Source organism: Octopus bimaculoides, chromosome 25 (genome assembly GCF_046866305.1).
Source record: "Octopus bimaculoides isolate indiv1 chromosome 25, ASM4686630v1, whole genome shotgun sequence".
NCBI classification, from domain to species: domain Eukaryota; kingdom Metazoa; phylum Mollusca; class Cephalopoda; order Octopoda; family Octopodidae; genus Octopus; species Octopus bimaculoides.
The window spans coordinates 23,504,189-23,530,298 of NC_142952.1; the positions used below are offsets into that span (position 1 = coordinate 23,504,189).

Sequence of the window (26,110 nt, forward strand, 5' to 3'; positions counted from 1 at the left end):
TGAGCTGGTAGAATCATTAGGACAGCAGACAAAATGTGGCATTTCTTCTGCCTCTTTAAATTTTGAGTTAAGATTCTGTTGCAGTCGACTTTACTTTCATCCTTTGGGAGTTAATGAAAATAAGTACCAATCAAATTGATGTAATCGACCTGTCTCTCCCTCCTCAAAACTGCTGACTTTGCGCTAAAATTAGAAAGAATTATTTTACACGTGTTCATGTAAATCTCCAGAGTCCTTTGTCTTTGCTATTGTTCTAAATGCGTTTTATTGTGGCCCTTGTGCCAAAATTAGAAAGAATTGTTATTACAATTATTACAATTAATAAAGGAATTTTATTATCATCATCATTATTGTTATTATTATCATTATCATTATTTGTTTTTGATGTTACAAGATAGAAATTAAAGTACATTATAATCCAGTTGAACAAACGTTTTCCAGTAGTCTCCTTGTCAACTTCCAACTTTCATCTCGTCTTTCTTTCTATCTGTCTGTCACACACACAACTATTGTTGTCAACAGACAATGGCATTCTCCATAAAAAAAACTGTCACCAGCCTCAGTCTCCTGTCTCCATAGCACACACAAACACACGCACACATATGGAAACAGGGACACAACACACATACAGATACATAGTGACATATGTACTGACACAGACGTGCAGTGAGAACTGTGCGTAAGACGTACAAAGACCTCGACAGACACACATACACCTATACTCGGATATGTAGACACACACATATGGACAAAGACATGCATAGATACACAGATATAGGAAGATGTAGACATGCACACATCCAGACACTGACTCTCATACTTCCAACACCCCACAGGCGCGCACGCGCAGGCACAAAAACGTACAGACATAAACACACGCGCGCGCACACACAGATAGGCATAAACATTCACACATACACATGCAAAGGACCACGCACATTCACACGTATAAACTCAGACATACAGTCTATACATATATGAATAACATGCATATGCTTATATATCATTTGTATCATATATATATATATATATATATATATATATATATATATATATATATACAGGCACACACACACACCACATATTCAGAAACACGCAACAAAGACATACAGACAGTCAGATACATACAAAGGTTCACGGACACACCTGCACATAAAGGCACACACATACATACGCACATACACACCAACAGTTACCAGACAGACAAATATAAACAGACAACACAACACTGAAAGAGACAGACAGACAGACAGACAAGCAAACAGTCAGGCAGTCAGACAGACGTGCAGCTGAAGACAGAATCGATGAAACTTTTAGCACAACGTTTAATTTCCTTCACCACCGCCACCACCACCACAACTGCCATCGCCTCCGCCACCACCATCTTCACTTCGTTCATTGTTAGAGTTGTCATTTTGTTCTTCAGAAAGAATGTGTTTTCTTTCTTTTTTCCTCTTAACGTCACTGAGTTGATAGCGACATATTACAGACGACGAGAACCTGCTGTTTTCTGAAGCATTTAATCTGACCATCTAAAAGAACTGCAACATTTGAGGGAGAATAAACATCGTTATATTGGAATATATTTTTCTTTTCTCCTCGAGGCACAAGGCCCGAAATTTTTTGGGGAGGGGGTCCAGTCGATTAGATCGACCTCAGTACGCAACTGGTACTTAATTTATCGACCCCGAAAGAATGAAAGGCAAAGTCGACCTCAGCGGAATTTGAACTCAGAACGATTGGAATATATTTTTGCTGACATAATTAGAATTAAAACCAATCTTTTCAACTAATTTTTATCATATATTTATTTCAGTCATTGGCTGTGGTCATGCTGGAGCACTGCCTTGCAGAGTATTTTTTAGTTGAACGCATCGACCCCCACCCCATACTTGTTTTGTTTTTAAGCCTGATGCTTATTCTATTAGTTCTCTTTTGCCAAACTGCTAAGTTACAAGGATATAAATACACCAACACTGGTTGCCAAGCGGGGGTGGAGGACACACACACACACACACACATACACACACGATGGGCCACTTTCCGCTTCCATCTACTCCCACACCTATTTTGTTAGTTTTTATGACTAATTATAAGTTATAAAATAACGAGATTAGTAATATAATGTTTCTTCTTTCAATGCAAGCCTTGTCAGGTAGTTGTTAAACTGAATGTGGCCATGCAGTTTAGGAAGGTTCCTCACTTTTGTTTTAAAAAATAAATACTTACATAGACATTTTCACATACTCAATGCTTGTTTCAGCTCTCTCTCTCTCTCTCTCTCTCTCTCACACACACACACACTATTGTAATCTTTCTTTTTATATTCCATTGTTTATATTAGATCTTGAATATTTTCTTTTGCTGAATGAACATCAGAGGGTTTGCTCTAAAAGCTACAAAATAGCTGCCAAATCTCCTTTAAATTACATTTTGCAGTATTCAAAAAGGAGGGACATCAACATAATTTTCATGTCCACTTTTCCATGCTTGGACGGAATTTGTTGAGGCAAATTTTCTATGGCTGGATACTTTTCCTGTCACCAACCCTTGCCTATTTCCAAGGAAGGTAATGTTTGTCCATCACCAGACATGTTTTCATAAAATATTGGAAATGAAGGACACCACTTATATGTTGGTGACACTCGTTTACAACTCATGTGATGACAAGGTAAAGCGACAGTAACACACACACACACACGTTTTCCTCTTTCAAATTCACTCACAAGGTTTTTGTCAGCCTGGGGACGATAGAAGAAGACACTTGCCTCAGTTGCAATGCAATGGAACTGAACCTGAAACCATGTGGTTGGATAACAAACTTCTTACCACACAGCAATGCCGGCAATGTGAATAAATAAACATTACACTTGACAGAGTAATCTAAATGCTAAAGGGTCAAAGATTTTGTTATGATTTAAGATTTTGTTACTGTGCCTTGGTTTGCGTTCAAATGAAGCTTGCATTTTATAAAATGCAACCTGCTCCATGTTTTTCTTATTTTTGCATGTTTTTATAACTGTAACCATGTAGGATATTCTCCCTATCATAGTTTCTTGCCTTATGTTCAGTTGTACTCTTTTATTCTTTTACTCTTTTACTTGTTTCAGTCATTTGACTGCGGCCGTGCTGGAGCACCGCCTTTAGTCGAGCAAATCGACCCCAGGACTTATTCTCTGTAAGCCTAGTACTTATTCTATCGGTCTCTTTTTGCCGAACCGCTAAGTTACGGGGACATAAACACACCAGCATCAGTTGTCAAGCGATGGTGGAGGGGGGACAAACACACATACATACATATATATATACATATATATGATGGGCTTCTTTCAGTTTCCGTCTACCAAATCCATTCACAAGGCTTTGGTAGGCCTGAAGCTATAGTAGAAGACACTTGCCCAAGGTGCCACGCAGTGGGACTGAACTTACTTTTTATACACAGTAACGTCTTCTGCTACATTTAAAGTACTTTTGTAATATACTGCTAGATTGCTTTAGTGAAGGTGCGTGGCTTAGTGATTAGGATATTTGACACACACACACGCACACTCACTTACCTATCCATCCATTTCTGCCCACTTTTCCTGGAAAGAAATTCAATGAAACCAATTAAGCATAAGATTAACCCTTTAGAAACTTGGTTATTCTGTCAAACCTAATGCTCCTATTTATTCCCATTGTTTGCAAAAGGGCTAAAGTTTTTGTTACTGCACTTTGTTCTATGTTCAACTGAAGCTTGCATTTCATAAAAATGTATTCAGATCTGTTTTTTCTTTTTGCATATTTTATTACTGTAATCATTTTGTGTTACTTCAGTTACTCTTTCAGTGAAGTTTATCAGAATGTGGTCAGTATTAGCTGGGTTTTTTTTTTAACTCAACAAATCCACATTGTGGTTCTGATATCCCAGGTTTCATTCAATTTCCGGATGGCGACTTGTTGTACTCAAGAAGACACAGCAAACTTGATACTGGTGCTGGTGACACATAGAAAGCACTCATGCTAGTGCCACATTAAAAGCACTGGTGCTGGCATCACATTAAAAGCACCCAGAACACATTGGAAAGTGGTTGGTGTTAGGAAGAGCATCTAGCTATAGAAAACATGCCAGAACAGACAATGGAGTCTGGTGCGAACTTGGGCCTTACCAGCTTCTGTCAAACTGTCCAACCCATGCCGGTATGGAAGGTGGACGTTTAATGATGATGATATTTGTAATGTGGCCCATACGACTCACAATTGGTTATCACAGGTTTATTGAAGGGAATGATACAAAGATTGATATGAACCACTAGCAGAGATAGGGAGGCGGGGTCCACCCCAGGTGGAACTTTTAAAGGGGTGGCACTTTTGGTTTTGCTATAGGCAACATATATTTTTTTGTGGGGTCTGGGGGTGGAAAATGGAAGGGCTGCCCCAGGCAGCACACTCTCTAGCTATGCTAGTGATTCGGACATTTCTTCAGGAATCTCCCCAAAGACAAGTTACATGGCTACATGATGAGACAGCTCTGATGAATCATGAATATAAGTCTCTTTGACAAGATCAGTAATGAAGAGATCTTACAGAGTGCTGGTCTGCTTCCTGTGATGGAGATTCTCATTGACAGAAATTTATGTTGGTTGGGATGTGTACACAGGATGGACAACATCAGATTCCCCAGACAACTCCTTTACTTCCAAGTCTGCAGAGGGAAAAGAAACCACAAAAGACCTAAACTGAGATTCAATGAAACTGCAAAAAGGAACATGAAGTGGAAAGCAATTGATCATAACAAATGGCAAAGTCAAACAAAATAACTGACCAGTATGAAGAAAGCTTATCAAGTCATGTCAAAGCCATGAACGGTCAGAGCCACAAGAACTGATTGCAAATAATAACATACATGTTATTGAGTATATATCTTCTATTCAACTTTACGATGAAAGTAAACAAAGTTTGTCCCTTTTTAGAAGAGTTGAGATGTATTGCAAGAACAGAAATAAATTTATTTCTCAAACGCGTGATAATGCTATAAATAGCGTGATCCGGATAAATTATCCATTTATTGCAGAATAATACGTTACTGGCCAGCCATGAGACTCGAACTCACATCTTGTTTCCCTTATTGGACTTGGTCATGCTGGGGCATCACCTTGAAGGATTTAGTCAAAAAAATCAACCCTAGTATTTATTTTTAAGCCTTGTACTTATTCTATTGGTCTCATTTACCAAAACCACCAAATTATGTGGAGGTAACCAAACCAACACTGGTTGTTAGTTGTGGGAGTGGGGTACACAAATACATAATACATATATACGATTCCTCATCATCATTGTCATCATAATTCTCATTTAATGTCTGTCTTCGATGCTGGCATGGGTTGGACAGTTTGACGGAAGCTGGCCAGCCAAAGTCCAGTGTCTGCTTTGGCATGATTTCTATGGCTAGAAGCCTTTCCTAACACCAACCACTTCATGTAAAATGCACCCAGTACACTTCATAGAGTGTACTGGGTGCTTCTTATGTGACACCAGCATTGGTGCTTTTTACCAACACCAGTGAGGTCAGCAGGTCACTTAGACAAAAACCTCTCAACTGGGAGAGGGAGTGTGCAAGGCGAGAGGTTATAATACACACACACACACACTCACACACACATGACAGGTTTCAGGACAGTTTCTTATTTATTGCCCACAAGGGGCTAAACATAGAGGGGACAAACAAGGACAGACAAAGGGATTAAGTCGATTACATCGACCCCAGTGCGTAACTGGTATTAATTTATCGACCCCGAAAGAATGAAAGGCAAAGTCGACCTCGGCAGAATTTGAACTCAGAACATAACGGCAGACGAAATACCACTAAGCATTTCACCCGGTGTGCTAACGTTTCTGCCAGCTTACCGCCTTATATCAGGACAGTTTCTGTCTACCAAATCCACTCACAAGGCTTTGGTTGGTCTGTGCCTATAGGTAGAAGTTACTTGCTCAAGATCCCATATTGTTGGACTGTGTCTGATACCACATGGTTGCAAAGCAAGCTTTTTTTTTTTTTACTACCCAGCTATGCTCTCTCTCTCTCTCTCTCTCTCTCTCTCTCTCTCTCTCTCTCTCTCTCTCTCTCTTTCTCTCTGAAACAAGTGATTCGCACAAAATACTGAGGCTTATTGTCAAAGCATGTGTTATTGTTTTACACCTACATAGGGCTGTCCACACCATTGAAACCATTGAGTTGCTGGAACACTCTGCATACAGTTCACATCTTGACCCTTCCGGTTATCACCTATTTGGACCACTTGAACGTCCTTTATAAGTTTGTTGATTTGCTACAGACAAAGATGCTGAGGAAGCAGTGTACAAATGACCGTAGGCCAGCTGTAAACCTGCTTCTCCAATGGAATAAGGACATCTAAAAGCAAGGAAAGATGATGTAATTGATCAGCCCTGTTTCTGTTTTAATATATTACTGAAGCAAGAGTGCATGTAACTCTGTGTGTGTGTATAAGGAAATGAGTTGACAAAGGAATAATTGATTATCTTATGAACTTCATTAGCTTACAGCTCATAGTTGAGTGCCTGAGTAACACTTTACAGTTTCATCAGACCCTCAAGCATATATATATATATTGTTGTTGTTTATGTTGGCACTCCGTCGCTTACGACGTTGAGGGTTCCAGTCGATCCGATCAACGGAACAGCCTGCTCGTGAAATTAACATGCAAGTGGCTGAGCACTCCACAGACACGTGTACCCTTAACGTAGCTCTTGGGGATATTCAGCGTGACACAGTGTGACAAGGCTGACCCTTTGAATTACAGGCACAACAGAAACAGGAAGTAAGAGTGAGAGAAAGTTGTGGTGAAAGAGTACAGCAGGGTTCGCCACCATCTCCTACCGGAGCCTCGTGGAGCTTTAGGTCTTTTCGCTCAATAAACATTCACAACGCCCGGTCTGAGAATCGAAACCGCGATCCTATGACCGCGAGTCCGCTGCCCTAACCACTGGACCATTGCACTTCCACACACACACACACATATATATATACGTGTATATATATATACGTGTATATATATATATATATATATATATATATATATATATATATATATATATATATATATACATACACGTATATATATATATATACATACACGTATATATATATATATACATATGTTGTTTTGTGATTGTGACCTTGATATCTCTGAACCCTTAGCCTCAAAATATAAAAGCTAACTCTAACCGTAAAATCTAACCCCTAATGCAAACCCTAACCAAACCCCTAACTAACACAGACACCTTCAACTTTATAGAAACCTTGCATTCCTGAAAATGTTGCTGTGATATAGAATTGTGTAATGTGAAACATATTTGCCACTGATTTCCATAGAATGGAATTCAATGGAAAACAGGTTTCACATTACAGCAAGACTTTCAGGAATGTAACATTTCCATAAAGTGGAGATGCTTGTAGCACACGTAATAAATTGGGCTAAATTTTATTTATCATTTTCTGCAGGCATTGCCTTGTCAGTGAATTTGGTAGCTGGAGACTTTGTGGAAGTCCATCATGTGTACACACACACATGTATTTGCATATATAAATAAATATGAGTGGCTGTGTGGTAAGTAGCTTGCTTACCAACTACATGGTTCCGGGTTCAGTCCCACTGCATGGCACTTTGAGCAAGTGTCTTCTACTATAGCCTCGGGCCGACCAAAACCTTGTGAGTGGATTTGGTAGACGGAAACTGAAAGAAGCCCATCATATATATGTATATATATATATATATATATATATATATATATATATATATATATATATATATTTGTGTGTGTATATGTTTGTATTTGTCCCCCACCAACAACGCTAAACAACTGATGGTGGCGTGTTTAAGTCCCCGTAACTTAGCGGTTCAGCAAAAGAGACCGCTAGAATAAGTACTAGGATTCCAAAGAATAAGTCTTGGGTTGATTTGTCGACTAAAAGCAGTGCTCCAGCATGGCCACAGTCAAAATGACTGAAACAAGTAAAAGAGTAGAGTATTGGCATATATATATATATATATATATATATATATATACTACTTGATAAATTCTTATAAAGATTTTATCCTATATTATATTATAAATAATTAGAATATATTCAGTACTGAATATTATTCTGTATAAGCACGTGTTACCGAGATGCAACTTGATAAATTCTAACCTCTTTCACGGATATATAATGATGAACAGAAGTCATCTTGCTATGTTGGGTACATCGTGGTATGTTGATTTTTGTTTATTTTTTATGTGTCTCGACCATACGTGTACTGATGAACAAAAGATGCAGCTTACTTCACAGTTTTGATGTATTAATTGAGAAACCAGTGGTTTGCCGTTAAGTTAAATGTTTTTAGGAGATTAATATTTGAAAGTTGCGTTTCTCTCGCTTTCGGTAAATATGTTGCTTATTTTTTGGTAGTTTTTGACTTAGTCCCTCTAAGTGTGAGGCATTACCATCCAGTTAATGCCCTTATATAAATTATATATATTTATGGGAAAAAAACAATGAGTTTTTTTCCTTATGGGGTTTTTTTCACGCTGACTACTTGATAAATTCTTATAAAGATTTTATCCCATATTATATTATATATATATATATATATATATATATATATATATGTATATATATATACCGGAGTAAGCACATAAATGTGCAACAAAGTGGAAAAAAGAGTACTCAGATACCAGAGGTAGAGTAATATGCTTTATTTAAAAGCAGCAGAAATATAACAAAAAAAAAAGCTTTTAAATAAAGTATATATATATCATCATCATCATCATCATCATTGTTTAACGTTCGCTTTCCATGCTAGCATGGGTTGGACGATTTGACTGAGGACTGGTGCAACCGGATGGCTACACCAGGCTCCAATCTAATTTGGCAGAGTTTCTACAGCTGGATGCCCTTCCTAACGCCAACCACTCAGAGAGTGTAGTGGGTGCTTTTACGTGTCACCCGCACGAAAACGGCCACGCTCGAAATGGTGTCTTTTATGTGCCACCCGCACAAGAGCCAGTTCAGGGGCACTGGCAACGATCTCACTCGAAAACCCTACAAGGCCAGTCAGGCGGTACTGGCAACGGTCACACTCAGGATGGTACATCTTATGTGCCACACGCACAAGAGCCAGTCCAGGGGCACTATGGATTACTGGATTCTGTAATCCAAACCTGAATGAGATGGGTTCTGGTTAGAAGCAGCAAAACTATAAGTTGTATGGAGCGAAATCAAACTGTTTTAAATAATAATAATACATACATACATACATATATATATATATATATATATATATATATATATATATATATATATATATAAAAGATACATATTTATCATCATCATTGTTGATATATATATATATATATACATATGTATATATGTATATATACACATACATACATATATATATATATATATATATATATATATATATATATATATATACACACACACACATATATATACACACACATACATATACACACACACACTCATACACACATATATGTATGTATATATACATATACGAACCACTTCTTTCAGTTTCTGTCTGCTAAATCCACTCACAAAACTTTGGTTTCTTGGTCTATAGTAGAAGACACTTCCTCAAAGTACCATGAAGTGGGGCTGTACCCAGAACCATGAGCTTGGGAAGCAAGCTTCTTACCACACAACCACACCTGTGCCTACTGTTTACTGTTTATTTTGGGAAAAATTTCTATTTCAATCCATCAAATACAGAATTCCTTTCTCATTGATAGGAGTTAGTTTGGTTAGGACTGGCCTGGGTTGAAGCAACACCAGAAATTTGTCATCAAAGAAGGTCCTATTTGATTGTTTTTGCATAGCTCTAGGTGAGCCCTGATCAAGTAAAGTTATGATAATCAAAGCCTTCCAATCGTGACCAACATGTTTTTCTTATGTGGAGGGAACTTAGGGCCTATATAATCCAATTTGTTCATATCTAAAATGGTGAGCTCTGATTTTAGGGAGATTTGGTTGCTATTTCTTGCAGGATGTGCGACAATATATGGACTCCAGCTAGAAATTTCCCCCGCATCATACTCTAACAACTTGAAAAAATAAAAGAAAGGAAAAGACACTGGATAAGGTAGCCCCAAGTACACTGTGCCTGGAAAAAAGAAAAAAAACTACACCAAAAGATGAGAAGGTCGTGGGTGGAGTGCTGTGGATCACAGGTCTGTCTGACCTGAGTTGACTTGGAGTGAAACAACAATAACAACAACGACAACATCAACAACAGTGAGGAAGAAGAAGAAAGAAAAACAATAACAGTGAAAAAGAAGAAAAAGAATAACAACAGCAAGGAGGAAGAAAAGGAAGTAGAGGAAGAAGGAAAAGAAGAAGAACAAGAATGGTGAGGGAGAAGAAGAGGAAGAAGAGGAAGAATAACAACAACAGCAACCGACACAAAAATGTCATTGATGTGTTAAGAATGAGTAACGAAACGAAATGGGTTGGTCAAAAAGTTGAGTCATTCTGTTTGAAAAGAGTTGTTTTGTTAAACGAACAACCACTGCAGTGGTTTGTTCAACCTTTTTAAGAGTTGCCCTAACCTGCTGTCTTCATAAAAAATCACATAACATGCTATGAATATTCTCATTTAATCAATTAAAACATTGCGTTAACTGTGTAGAAGACTCTATTTGATTGAGCTCAGATGTTGGTGTGAGAAATAAATGTTTGGTTAACATTTAAGTTTGTTTAATATAGACTGATGTGAAACATTCATAGATTAGAACATTCTGAACTTTGACAATTTTGTGACATATCTTTACTGTAATTTAGAGACAAAGGTTCAGAAGTACAGCTCTCTCTCTCTCTCTCCCTCCCCCACTGTGTGTGTGTGTGTGTGTGTGTATCAAGCTTCTAATCTTGGTACTCCAGGTCAGGCATGATAAACTATTGCATTCTACAAAAGTACAGAGTACATTTTGGTGAGTGTGTAAATATAAAGTCATAAATGACAGAAATAGTTTGATAAAATTTTATTTAACAATAAGAAAATTCTAATCCCATGACAAATTGTTTCATAACTTAAAAACATGTAAATAATTTATATTATTATACTCAATAATAAATAAACTACTTACATGTTTGCATTGATGCAAAATGCTAAAAACCCTTCAAAATAATGCAAGTAATTTATTTATTGGAGCCTGGTGCAGCCATCTGGTTTCACCAGTCCTCAGTCAAATCGTCCAACCCATGCTAGCATGGAAAACGATAATGACGATAATAATTATTTACATGTTTTTAAGTTATGAAACAATGTGTTGTGATATTATTTATCATCATTTACATTTGATGGGTATTTGTCCTCATCTTGTTTGATGTTAACACAACGTTTCGGCTGATACACCCTCCAGCCTTCGTCAGGTGTCTTGGGGAAATTTTGAACCTGGGTTTTCATTCCTAAGGTATTCTTCGATGTTATTATTATTATTATTGTTATTATTATTCAGGTCACTGCTTGGAATCGAACTCGGAATCTTGAGTTTAGTAGCCCCGCACTCTTAACCATTACGCCATATGTCCGTGGGCAATTATGGAGTGAGTTTTAGGGCTTATAAATCTGATATTTTTCTATTCTTCCTTAATACCGGTTCCCATATGCTGCTCATATCTGCACTCAGTCTGCTTAGGAGGTTGTTGTGTCCTAGCATATGTGCTGCTTCTTTTAGTTTTCGTATTGTTAAATAAAATTTCATCAAACTGTTTCTCTATCATTTATGACTTTATACACTCCTATCATTTTCCCTTATATCGTACTATATATTCTCTGTGTTTTGTACAATGATACATTAAGGAGATTTTTCTATGAGTATTATTGGATTACTTGAATCCATATATTGTTACATAAATATATGTGTCTGTGTGGTAAGAAACTGGCATCCCAACATTGTTCTGGGTTCAGTCCCACTGCATGGCACCTTTGTAAACAATTCCTAATAATATTTAATTATAAAAATACAGTAGGACCGTTTTTAAATACGTTCAACAGCTATGGAGGTCCACCCAAGTAAAATAGGAATCAAAGGGGTCCATAAGCAAAAAAAGGGTTGAGAACCACTGCTTTAACTTTTTAATAACTTGAGATTCAGAATCTTATAGGAGAGAAAAAGGGGCACAATGTTGATATACTCTTTTACTCTTTTATTTGTTTTATTTACGACGGGCTTCTTTCAGTTTCCGGCTACCAAATCCACTCACAAGGCTTTGGTTGGCCCGAGGCTATAGTAGAAGACACTTGCCCAAGGTGCCACGCATTGGGAATGAACCCGGAACCATGTGGTTGGTAAGCAAGCTACTTACCACACAGCCACTCCTGTGCACATGGAAAAGTAGGTTATAAAAGTTCTTCATAGAAGCATCCAGATGTATGGTATAGGTGCAGGTGTGGCTGTGTGGTAAGAAGCTTGCTTCCCAAACACATAATTCCAGGTTCAGTCCAACAGCATGGCACCTTGGGCAAGTGTCTTCTATAGTCTCAGACCAAAGCCTTGTGAGTGGATTTGGTAGACGGAAACTGAAAGAAACCCAGTGAAATCATAGCTGTGACCAGTGCTGGTGACACATAAAAAGCACCCATGACACTCTGTGGGGTGGTTGGTGTCAGCCATAGAAAACAGATGACTGGAGCCTGGGGCAGCCCTCTGGTTTATCAGTACCAGTCAAACCATCTAAACCGTACCAGCAAGGAAAATAGATGCTAAATGATGAGGATGATGACATGTGTTCATTTTTGTGTATGCGTTTATCCCCCACCACTGCTTGAGAACATGTGTTGGTGTGCCTAAGTCCCTGTAACTTAGTGGTTCAGCAAAAGAGACTGACAGAAGAAGTACCAGGCTTTTATAAAATATGTATATAAATATAAATAAATATATATATGTAGGTACAGGAGTGGCTCTGTCGTAAGAAGTTTGCTTCCCAACCACAAAGTACCGGGTTCAGTCCCACTGTGTGGCACCTTGGGCAAGTGTCTTCTACTATAGCCTTGGGTCGACCAAAGCCTTGTGAGTAGATTTGCTAGATGGAAACTGAAAGAAGCCCATCATATATATATATATATACATATATATATATATATATACATATATATATATACACATATATATATGCATATATATATATATGCATATATATATATATATATATATATATATATATATATATATATATATATATACACACATATATATATATATATATATATATATATATATGTATATATGTATTTGTGTGTCTGTGTTTGACCCCCAGCATCACTTGACAACCAATGTTGGTGTGTTTACATCCCTGTAATTTAGCGGTTCGGCAAAAGACACTGATAGAATAAATACTAGGCTTACAAAGAATAAGTCCTGGGGTTGATTCAAAGTATCATGCCCCAGCATGGCCATGGTCTAATGACTGAAACAAGTAAAAGATAAAAGATATAAATGCTTCTGTAGAATGCATTTTAAATATCGTAGATTATGATTCAGACTAATCTAAAAAAAATTATGAAAATCGGTAAAGCTGAAAAATTACAGAAAAGGGAAAAAAATTATACATACTACTCCATGAAGATTTTTTTTATTTTGCAGTATACTAATCTATGACGCTTAAAACAAATTCACCTGAAGAAATCATTATTTTTGGTGCAGTAGTTAATTACTATTTCTATTCTTTAGGAACACCTATACAGTCTAAAATCTGAAGAAATTATGGTAAGCCTACATCTATCTGTCCATCTGTCTAACTGACATGTCTGTTTGTCTGTCTACCTCTCTGTCTGTTTGTCTACCTCTATCTATTAATCTATTTATCTCTCTGTCTCCGTCTCTCTCTCTATCTGTCTAGCTGTCTATTTATCTATCTACCTATCTATTTATCTATGCTTTTGTCTGTCTGTCTGATTATATATATAGTCTGACTATATATCTACTCACCCAGACATCCAAACATGAAATAGCTTAATGTGTGCGTGGATGTGTATAGATGTCCACACACCTAAAGAGGAAGGGTATAGTTCATTGCACATAATCTGACTATATATATATATTGAGTATGTGTATGTGTATATATATATATATATATATATATATATATATATATATATATATATAAATTCATAGACAAATACAGGTATATCAAATACCATACAACATAAACTCTTGCTTTATTAAAATTATCTCCACCTCTTGAGGATGTGATGTAATTACCAAATAGCAATTGAAACCAGCTCTATTTGAGAAGAGGGGATAAGGTCAAGATTGAAGACTTCTCAAAAACTGACATGCCATTAAGCAAAAGGATAGGTTTATTATCTGGAGATAAGAGGACAGTCATGAAGACTTGTTTCTGCCTATATAGGCATCATCAGCAAAACAATTGTCTTAACCCGCACTCCATGTAGACTTTTAAGCTAGCTTCTGCAGAGGGCCAATTGGGCCTGTAGCTCAAAACTAAAGAAAGCTAAATAGCATGACTATAATACGTCTATAATGACTATATGCCCTGGTGGTGTTTGATCAGAGGTTAAAGATGGATGAGAATTAATTCTGTAATGAAAATCTTCTATTGTTCCAGTCCCAAGTTGAATTCCAACTGTTGGCCAATTTGTCCCAAAGTTCTCATCTCAACGTAAAATTAATGAAGTGGATGTCATTTATCTCCCCTTTGATATCTGACATCATATGACAAACACCAACCAAGATGGCATGAATCAGCCAAGCTTTATCTTCTAGAAATAGCAGCCCAAATGTATTTAAATCAGATCCCAATGTTGAATGTTCAAGAACCAAATCAAGGGCAGATTTTCAATCCCAGGATCATCCTGATTCCAAAAGGTATAATATGTCTATGTAGACCAAATATAGACTGAGATCAGGGGTCCCAGACAGACGGAATTTCATGTTTTATTATTATAAAAGAGTAGAACACATTTAAACTGGATATATTAAACAGCCCAAATATTCTATCTGTTTTATGCTCAAACTGGCCAGATTTAGTCTCTTACACCTACCTTGCAATGTCATTTTGGAAATAAGTAATTACATATACAGACTGAAACAAGGAAAAGATAAAAGATATCTTTGACACGTGAAAGAATTTACTGACAATGTTGCAATGAAATTCCCTGAAGATAAAATTACAGGTGTTATGTAACGATACCTGTGATGGTTTTACTGTGGACTCAAAAAGACATTACACAAACACATCTTGTAACATTCTGTTCAGTTCAACATGTCATCAGTTTTAGAATAACATTTTGTCGTTCTTTTCATGCAATTAAGTACACAAGTGTGTGTGTGTGTGTGTGTGTGTGTGTGCGCGTGTATTCTTTTCCTTGTTTCAGTTATTTGATTGCGGCCATGCTGGAGTACTGCCTTAAAGAAGTTTTTAGTCAACGAAATCGGCCCAGCACTTATTCTTTGTAAGCCTCATACTTATTCTATTGGTCTTTTGGGAGAACTGGTAAGTTATGGGGACATAAACACACCAGCATCAGTTATCAAGTGATGGTTGGGGGACAAACACAGACACAAAGACACCCACACACACAGGTGCCCCAGCATGGCCGCAGCTTTGAGCTGAAACTGATAAAAGAATAAAAGAATACATACATACATATATATATATATATATATATATATATATATATATATATATATATATGTGTATATATATATATATGTGTATATATATATATATGTGTATATATATATATATACATATATATATATATATATATATATATATATATATATATATATATATATATATGTGTGTATATATATATATATATATACATATATATATATATATATATATATATATATATAGTGTAGTATATTGCCACTTAAGTGTGGCTGACCCCTAGGGGTGGATGTTACTGTTGCTTTTAGCCCCAGGAGGACATCTCCTCCAGCTGGCTTATCGACACACGACTGTGTCCTGTTTGCCAAGGGTAGTTATCCCTCTCACCAACATCTGCAGCACGAACGGATCCGGATTTCAGGGTTATTTCCCTTCGTCGGCGTCCGATAGCCGCTGACCTTGGTGAGAGAGACAAAAACCTGGCAATCTTATATCTTCTTTTCAAGTGAAATTCTCCACTGATATCGAAAAGGTGAAAACAAGCAATGTTAATTCTCTAAATGAAGTATTAACAGTAACTGCACGATAAAGTGTAGTATATTGCCACTTAAGTGTGGCTGACCCCTAGGGGTGGATGTTACTGTTGCTTTTAGCCCCAGGAGGACATCTCCTCCAGCTGGCTTATACTACACTTTATCGTGCAGTTACTGTTAATACTTCATTTAGAGAATTAACATTGCTTATATATATATATATATGTACGTATATATGCATATACTCATTTATTATTTGTATTATATATATATATATATATATATATATATATGGCGTTAGGAAGGGCATCCAGCTGTAGAAACTCTGCCAGATCAGATTGGAGCCTGGTGCAGCCTTCTGGTTCACCAGTCCTCAGTCAAATCGTCCAACCCATGCTAGCATGGAAGGGAGACGTTAAACGATGATGATGATGATGATATATATATATATATATATATATATATATACATATACACATACACAATGGGCTTCTTTTAGTTTTCATCTACCAAATCCACTCACAAGTCTTTGGTTGGCCTGAGGCTATTGAAGAAGATTCTTGCCCAAGGTGCCATGTATGCACATATGGGTTTTGGCACTGTTCCATGTTGTTTATATCAACCTTGATCAAACATATCTATCATGAAATTGATTGATTGATTGACTTGGGGCCAGAGTGGAAGACACTTGCCCAAAGTGCCGCACAGTGGGAACTGAACCCCCATTGGCTTGGTTGTTGTTATTGTTTTATATATTTATGTCAGTGCTGATCAAACAGAGCTTTGATTGATGAAGAACATTCTAGTCTTGACCATATCCTCTTTTTGTACATCAAATGATATCTTATTTTCTTTTGCTTGTTTCAGTCATTAGACTGTGGCCATGCTAGGGCATCACTTTGAAGAATTTTAGTTGAACACATCAACCCCAATGCTTATTTTTTTAAAGCTGGGTATTTATTCACATATGTATATGATAGGCTTCTTTTAGTTTCTGCCAACCAAATCCACTCACAAGGCATTGATCAGCCTAAGGTTAAAGGAGCAGATGCTTGCCCAAGGTGTTACACACTGGGATTGAACCTAAAACAATGTGGTTCAGAAGCCAACTTCTTACTACACAACCATGACTGCATGTATAGGGTATGATATGAGAGCAATTTAGTGGCTATTTCCAGCAAGTCAAGAGACTATTTAAGAGCTCCTTTGTTGAACACCGAGACCTGGTGACATACATTGATACTGGTGCTCTTAGTTGACAGGTTTTGTCTTGCAAGTACTCAGTAACCTTCCTGACACCATGTACAAGTCACCCAGTACACTTTGTAAAGTTATTGGCATTAGGAAGGGCATCCAATTGTAGAAGCAAAGCTAAAGTAGGCAGTGGAGTTTGGTGCAATCTTCTAGCTTGCCAGTTCTTCTCAGATCATCCAACCCATGCCAGCATGGAAAACGAACCAGTTTAATTAAAAAGACCCTCTTCAGCCATGAATGACCATGGGATTGAACCTAGAAAGTTCCCTTTTGAAGCACAAGTCTGGTCAAGGTTGTTTATGGAAGACCAGCAGTTGCCCATGCTTACCAGCCTCCCCTCTCCCTACCACTGATGTTATCCAAAGGAAAGGCAAAGGGGCCGATACAGCTTGGCACCAGTGATGTCGCAACGCATTTCTACATTTGAGTGAACTTGAGTAACGAGAAATAAAGTGTCTTGCTCAAGAACATAACACAGAGCCTGGTTCAAGAACCAAACTCACTGCCTCATGATTGTGAGTCAGACTCTCTAACCAGTGAGCCATACACCTTCACATCAATTAAACTAACAACTATGGTATTTGTACAGATCTAGACAATTGTTTGTGTTTGTCTTGTCCTATAGAACTGAACATATTGGTACAGATCTAGACAGCATTCTATAAAAAAAAAAAAGCATCCAATACACACAGTAAAGTGGTTGGCATTAGGAAAGGCACCCAGCCACAGAAACAATTCCAAAGCTGACATGGAATATGATGCAACCTACAGTTCACTGGATCCTATCAAACTGTCCAATCGATACCAGAATAGAAAATGAATATTAAATGATGATGATGATGATGACAACGAGCAGATGAGACATTACTGTAGTCTGCTGGTAAACAATTCTCACAGCCCCTTTCCCCCTCTTTGTTATCCTTTATATTTTATTCCTTCAGAGAGGTTGTTGGTGCAAGAAGCTGTGTGATACATAGGTTACTTAGGTAAGGTATGATAGATAGATAGATAGATAGATAGATAGATAGATAGATAGATAGATAGATAGATAGATAGATACATAGATAGATAGATAGATAGATAGATAGATAGATAGAAATAGATAGATAGATAGATAGATAGATAGATAGATAGATAGACAGATATGGATAGATAGATAGATTGATAGATAGATAGACAGATAGATAGAAAGATAGATTGATAGATAGATAGACAGATATATAGATAGATAGATAGATAGACAGATAGATAGATAGATAGATAGATAGATAGATAGATGGTGGGTAAAAAAGGGCTGGTGGTGTTTCAGTGATATACATACATAGGCTTACATACGCGTCATTATAATAAGGATAGAGTAAAGTTAGTAAAGAATATTCACTGCAAGCAACATAAGAGAAAAAGGTTAGCAAAAAATTATTATGTAGTATAGGAAAAATACTGTATTAGTCATTGATTAACGTCTGTGATTTCTAGTCATCTTATTGAGTGAGATGCTGACTCAGAATTTCATAAAAATTTTGTAAGTAACATTTATTTTCTATCTTCTATCTTTTACTTGTTTTACTCATTAGACCATGGCCATGCCAGGGCACCATCTAGTACCTATTTTTTGGCTCCCAGTGGCTATTTTTTTAAGCCTGGTACTTTTGTCGGTCACTCATTGAACTGGTCAGTTATGAGGACATAAGTAAATATCAACACCAGCCATCAAGTGTTGTTGGTGGAGCGAACACAGACAAAAATATATATATATATATATATATATATATATATATATATATATATAGGGTGGGCCAAAAGTAGGTAAACACTTTTAAAATTAACTTATTCAATTTTTACAGGTACCGTGAATAATGTGCTGTGTGTTACAGTGTTCTGGGACATTTGATAAATGTTCCCATGTTGAAGGAGGACATTTCGACCATCACTAGTGGTGGTGACGTTATGCCTCCATTCATTTTCCTACACTGCCTCAGACCCAACACGGAGGCCTGCATCAAGTGCCTGGAGGAAGTAGTGCTGTCCTGGGTCAAGGGAGCAGCTGCTGGAAGACCCTATGTCTGACAACAGGACTCTTCACCATGCCACACAAGCAGGAGAACCCAGTCATGGCTGCTAAACAATTTCTGTGACCACATCACCCCTAACATCTGGTCACTTAACTCCTCAGACTGCAACCCTCTTGATTATTATGTGTGGGGTGCAGTTGAGTGAGAGACCAACAAAACTTCTTGTAATACCAAAGATGAACTGAAGACAAGGATTATGGCCGCATTCACCAACTTAAACAAAGAGACTGTCTAGAAGAATTGCAGGAGATTCCGAAGTCGTCTGAAGGCCGTGGTTGAAGTCAATTGCGATTTTATTGAATAAATTTACTCTTTAGTATTTCAAGATATTTTTATGTAATTTAGGTAAATATATCTGTTAAAATGAGATGTCAGTGTTATTTTCATTTTTGCGTAATTTAGACGACAATATATTCACTGCACCCTGTATATATATATATATATATATATATATATATGTATATATTCTCTGCCAAGAATTCACAATGACCTTGAACCCATAAGAGTAAACAAGAGAGACAGAAACAGGCAGAAACAAGGAAAATGCCACTTATATTTGAATACTATGTAAATATTCTCTTAAAAAACTTTTCTTTTAATTTTTCCAAGATGTAATTGTTTTCCATACAGTTGAAAAAGTCTGAATGACTGAAACCGGTAGCATTTTCTACCTTGACTTTTTTTCCATATATATATATATATATATATATATATATATATATATATATAAACATATATATATATGTTGATATCAAACATTGAGAATGATTGTTCAATACCACCTTGGTAGATAAAAATCCTTTATGAGTTAAGGCTACCGTTAGTTTCATGTAAGAGAGAAATATCTTAACAGTTATCAAAACTATCACTTGGAATATAGGTGTTCGTCTCCATCTTTTATGAGGGGGTGCTGAAAAGTTCCTGGCTTTGTGTAAAAGAAAATACAGGAGGATCAGTTAATTATGATTTTATCCAACATATTCCCTTCTCAGATTCACACACTTATTGCAGCAATCCTTCAGTTTTTCTAAGCCCTGAAAAAGAACTTGGAAGGTTGGGCCTCCAACCAGGCCTTTCCCGATACCCTTAAAGCCAGGAACTTTTCAGCGCCCTTTGAGACACAGATCAACAGGTTCTCAATGATATCCCAGACAACATCCTTCATAAGTTTGTTCATTCTGTTCCTGGCTGTTTGAGGAAATTTGTTGATGCCACCGGTGCTTACGTTGAAATATCAAGATTTACTTTAATTTTCCCATGTAATAAAGAACATGTATCATTTGTTTCAACAAATTTGTAAAAGGAATATGGATTTTATTACCAATTTTTAATGCCTACTTATGTTTCATCCATCCTGTATGTATATATTCATGACAGGTTCCCACTCAATTTCCATCTACTACATTCACTCCCAATGCATTGGTAGGCCCAGAGCTATAGTAGAAGGCACTGGTCCAAGCTGCTACACAGTGGGACTGAACCTAAAATGACACGGTTGCAAATCGAGCTTCTTAACCACACAGCCATGTAAAATCTTTCTATTTTTTTTCATACCATTTTGCACATTTGGTGTGTTATTTTCCAATCCATCCAAACACCAAGGTGACTCTTCCAATAATGGACCAAACTAGAGACTGACTCTTGGTTTGGACTGGTCTATTATCACAGAAAGTGGTTTTCACACCATGTTCTCATTTTACGTGGGTGTCTCCAAGTTAGGCCAACTTTAACAACATGGAGTTGGTTAAAACATGTCCACTTGCTCCATGTGAACTGAGGTCTTTGACAGGTTTTCTTCTGGTTCCATCTCTGTATCTGGCATTGGTGGAATATATACCAATCTTTCCTACCAAAATTGCTTCTGAGTCTTTCGTTTTTGTATCTAGTTTGCAAAATTCTTGATGTAAAAGACATTTGCCCAAGGTACCACACATTGGGACTGAACCCAAACCACATGGTTGCAACATGAGCCAATTTATTTGACGTATATCTATTGAGGCACAGGCATTGCTGACCAAAGCCCTGTGAGTGTATTTGATAGATGAAAACTGAAAGAAGCCTTTCGTGTGTGTGTGTTTGTCCTCCTCCTCCTCCTCCCCCTCTTCTTCTTTTTCTTCTTCTTTCTCCTCCTCTTCCTCCTCCTCTTCCTCCTCCTCCTCCTCTTCCTCCTCCTCCTCTTCCTCCTCCTCCTCCTCCTCCACCACCACCTGACAAATGGTGTTGGTGTGTTTACATCCCTGTAACATTGTGGTCTGGCAAAAGAGACTAATAGAATAAAAAATTCAGTCCTGGGGTTGAATCATTCAGCTAAAAATTCTTCATGCCAGTGCCCCAGCATGGCCACAGCCAAATGAGTGAAACAAGTAAAAAATATAAGATAAAATACGAAGTACTTTTAATTAATTCAAATGAAAATATTAAAATACAAATTTTGTAGATATGCCATTAAAATAAAACTGAATTTTTATTTTAATATTTTAAAATTTTAACATTTCATAACCTTTAATATGAAAATTAAAATACTTTCTTTTAAAAATAATAATAATAATAATAATAATAATATTAAAAAGTTCTTTAGGCAGAATGATAAAATAGCTTAATATTGATTTTCAATCTCTTATAACACTGTTCAGCAATTTTTTTCGTCATATCTGTTACAAACTAAAATGTTCATTTTCAAATTTTGAGTTTTCCTTCATAATTTCATGAATCCTCCGACCCTCCCCGTCACCATACACCCACATATGCACACAAGAGGACAACCACTTCCTTGCTAATCCTGCCGGTTTCTCATTAATGCTTACTTTAATGTAGAGATGCAATCCACACTGCATACAAGAATCTGTTCCTTCTTCAGCATCGCTAATTTGTTTGTCTTTGCCAAGCATCCATTCATCTGCAGCAGTTTAAAGAGCTGCACTTCGCAAAACTTTGAAATGACAGCCATGTAATTTTGTTTTTTAAAGAAAGAATCTTTTCTATGCTCTACTTCATGTCTTCATTTAGTTATTTCTGTTCATCTATCCATCTATCTCTGTCTGACTATCTATTAGTCTGTCTGTTTGTCTGTCCAGCTGTCTGTCTATCTGTCTATGTATCTGTCTGTCTGCCTGTTTATCTGTCTATCTGTCTGTGTTTGCTTATCTATCTATCCATTCCCCTCTCTCTCATACATATGTATATATATATATATATATATATGTGTGTGTGTGTGTGTATGTGTGTGTGTGTGTGAATGTGTGTGTGTATATATATATATATATATATATATATATATATATATATATATATATATATATATATATATGTATATATATATAAAAATTAATTATAAATTGATTTTAATTGAGTTTTTACCTGTGATTTTGGATTTTGTCCCTAATATTATTATATGTATATATATATATATATGTCAACCACATGGTCCCGGGTTCAGTCCCACTGCGTGGCATCTTGGGCAAGTGTCTTCTACTATAGCCTCGGGCCGACCAAAGCCTTGTGAGTGGATTTGGTAGATGGAAACTGAAAGAAGCCTGTCGTATATATGTATATATATATATATATATATATATATATATATATATATATGTATGTGTGTGTGTGTTTGTGTGTCTGGGTTTGTCCCCCCAACATCGCTTGACAACCGATGCTGGTGTGTTTATGTCCCTGTAACTTAGCGGTTCGGCAAAAGAGACTGATAAAATAAGTACTAGGCTTCTATAGAATAAGTCCTGGGGTCGATTTGCTCGACTAAAGGCGGTGCCCCAGCATGGCCGCAGTCAAATGACTGAAACAAGTAAAAGAGTAAAAGAGTATATATATATGTATATATATATATATATATGTATATATATATATATATATATATATATATATATATATATATGTATATATATATATATATATATATATATATATATATATATATATATATATATATATATATATATATATATATATATATGTATATATTATATATATATATATATATGTATGTGTGTGTGTATATATATATATGTGTGTGTATAATATATATATATATATAAAACACATATATATATATAACTGACCATCTGCCTGTCTATCCCTCTGTTTGACTATCAATCTGTCAGTCTAGCTAGCTATCTCTCTTGAGAGGGCGAGATAGAGAGAGAGAGGGAGAGAGAGAGAGAGAGACAAAGACTGAGGCAAACAGACAGACTGACAGATATATATGACATATAATAAACCTGACTTTGTGCATTGAATAAAATGGGGAAAAAGAGAAAACGCAGACAAGCTGTGATCCTGAGACTTGAGATTCTAAACTCCTCAACACTCCCTCTGTGTATTTCTAACATGGTTTCAGCTCTTGTTCCCCCACCTCTCTCTCTCGTCTTCGTTTTAATTCTCTCTTTCTTGAATCTTTCTTCTGTTTCAGTTTCTTTCTTTCTTTCCTTCTTCCTTTTTTTCTTTCTTTCTTTCTTCCTTCCTTTCTTTCTGTCTTTCTTTCTTTCTTTCTGTCTTCCTTTCTTTCTGTCTTTCTGTCTTTCTTTCTGTCTTTCTTCCTTCCTTTCTTTCTTTCTTTCTGTCTTTCCTTCTTTCTTTCTGTCTTTGTTTCTTTCTTTCTGTCTTCCTTTCTTTCTGTCTTTCTTTCTGTTTTTCTTCCTTTCTTTCTTTCTGTCTTCCTTCCTTCCTTTCTTTTTTCTTCCTTTTTCTTTCTTTCTTCCTTCCTTTCTTCCTTCTTTCCTTTCTTTCTTTCTTTCTTCCTTTCTTTCTCATCTCTCAGTCACCTTCTCTCACACGTCTTCATTTTCTCTTTTTTCTCTCATTCTATTTTCTCCCTCTGTCTGTCTCTCACTCTTTCATTCTTCTCTCTCACTCATTCTTCTCACTCTTTCTCTCTTCTCCCCTCTCACTGTCTCGCCCTTTCCCGTCGCCCTCTCTCTATGACAGTCTAAATGTACTTTTAAATCATTATTTCACAAGAATTTTGAAGCATCAATAACAACGCAAACAGCAAAATATCCGCCTCCTCCTCCCCACCACCACCACTACCACCACCATCATCATTACTATCATCATCATCATCATCATCGTCATCGTCGACGACAACTGGCAGTACCACAAACAAACGGAGAAGCTAAGGGGCCATTCAGCATGCTAGAAATAGCAGAGAAATCTCCCTTAATTCCTACCATCTTCGAAAACAATGGAAGGAAGATACAGTGGAAAATGTAGTCGCGGATATATATATATATATATGACACGATGGTCGTGGCTGGAATGTCTTTGATCACTTGGCTGCAGCAGCAACATTAACTACTACTACTACTACTACTACAACAAAAACACGATCCCATTTTCCGTCACATTCACACATCCGCTTCGTTACGATCTTCAGCATGATGATAATGATGATGATGATAATAGTGATGATGACGGCGATGACGTCGAAGACGATGATGATGATGATGGTGAAGATGATGATGATGCTGATGATGTTCATCAGCATCATCAAACAATAGAAACCATAAGGACTACGGCTCCAATAACCGCTATTATCACCATGACTACTATTACTACTACTACTACTACTACTACTACTACTACTACTACTACTAGTATCGGTACTGCTGCTGCTGCTGTTACCGCCGCCACCATCACCACCATGGCTGTACGGAAACCGTGACCATCACTACTGTAAACACCATATTACTGCCCTCCCCCCCACCTCATCACCAACAAGCAGCATCCTTTACCTTTACTGCCGCTACCTGAAGAAACGTTGCTCTTAACTAACCATTATAAGCACATCTGATCACAACTACAGTCGCCACCACCACCACCAGCACCACCACTGTCATCATCATCACCAAAATCATCGTCGTCATCATTACATTAAACAAAGTAAAAACAACAAAAAAAGACCACGTTTATATCCTCGTTATAACGAACCGTTGACAACCACCACCATCATCGTCATCATCATCATCATCATCATTATAATCGCGACCGTGAGCGTGGTCACCACTGTTGTCATCATTTTCGGTGGAACCACAAGAACACAGAAAGAGATTCCGAAAACACCTTGCGCCTCTCCCAAGTAAGTTTATAGCAAAAACACGCACACACGGACGCACACACACACAAACACACACATACGAACACACACACGGACGCACACACACACACAAACACATACACACACGCACACACACACACACACACGCACATGCATGTCCGCTGTGGCACACGGGCGCACAGTCCAAATAATTAATTAAGTGAACAAGTAATTAATAAACTTACCAATTTGTTCCGGTGGAATTGTTTCGGACATCTTCGTAGAACTCCTTAATACGTTCCTTTTCTTTAATTGGTGACATTGTTCTATATATATATATATATATATATATATATTTTGTGTATATATAAATATATATATGTGTGTTTAATATGTGTTGTGTGAGAGAGATCGAAGCCTTTCTCTGGATGGGCGGAACAAACTAAGAAGCTTGGCAGTGAGTGAATGTGTCGTTGGTGATGTGTCTTTGGCTGTGTGCTGTTGTGTAGTTGCTGTGTTGTGTGTTTGTGATGTGGTGTTGTGTGGTGTTGTCGGAGAGCGGCAATTT

General features: G+C 36.9%; 1 protein-coding gene and 1 long non-coding RNA gene across 2 annotated transcripts in view; one reads left to right on the forward strand and one right to left on the reverse strand.

Annotated features, from left to right (window-relative positions):
* Positions 1-26,110, reverse strand: part of LOC106872984 (coactosin-like protein) — a 70,963-nt gene that overhangs the window by 44,442 nt on the left and 411 nt on the right. Inside the window, exon 1 of the mRNA XM_014920173.3 lies at positions 25,788-26,110. This exon is cut by the window's right edge and continues 411 nt beyond it. Within this exon, the coding sequence (XP_014775659.1) occupies positions 25,788-25,864 (77 nt within the window). The 5' untranslated portion in view covers positions 25,865-26,110. The remainder of the gene's footprint in view (positions 1-25,787) is intronic.
* LOC149131130 (uncharacterized) overlaps positions 24,620-26,110 on the forward strand; it is a 21,496-nt gene continuing 20,005 nt past the window's right edge. Inside the window, exon 1 of the long non-coding RNA XR_016238474.1 lies at positions 24,620-25,584. This is a non-coding gene — a long non-coding RNA (uncharacterized LOC149131130). The remainder of the gene's footprint in view (positions 25,585-26,110) is intronic.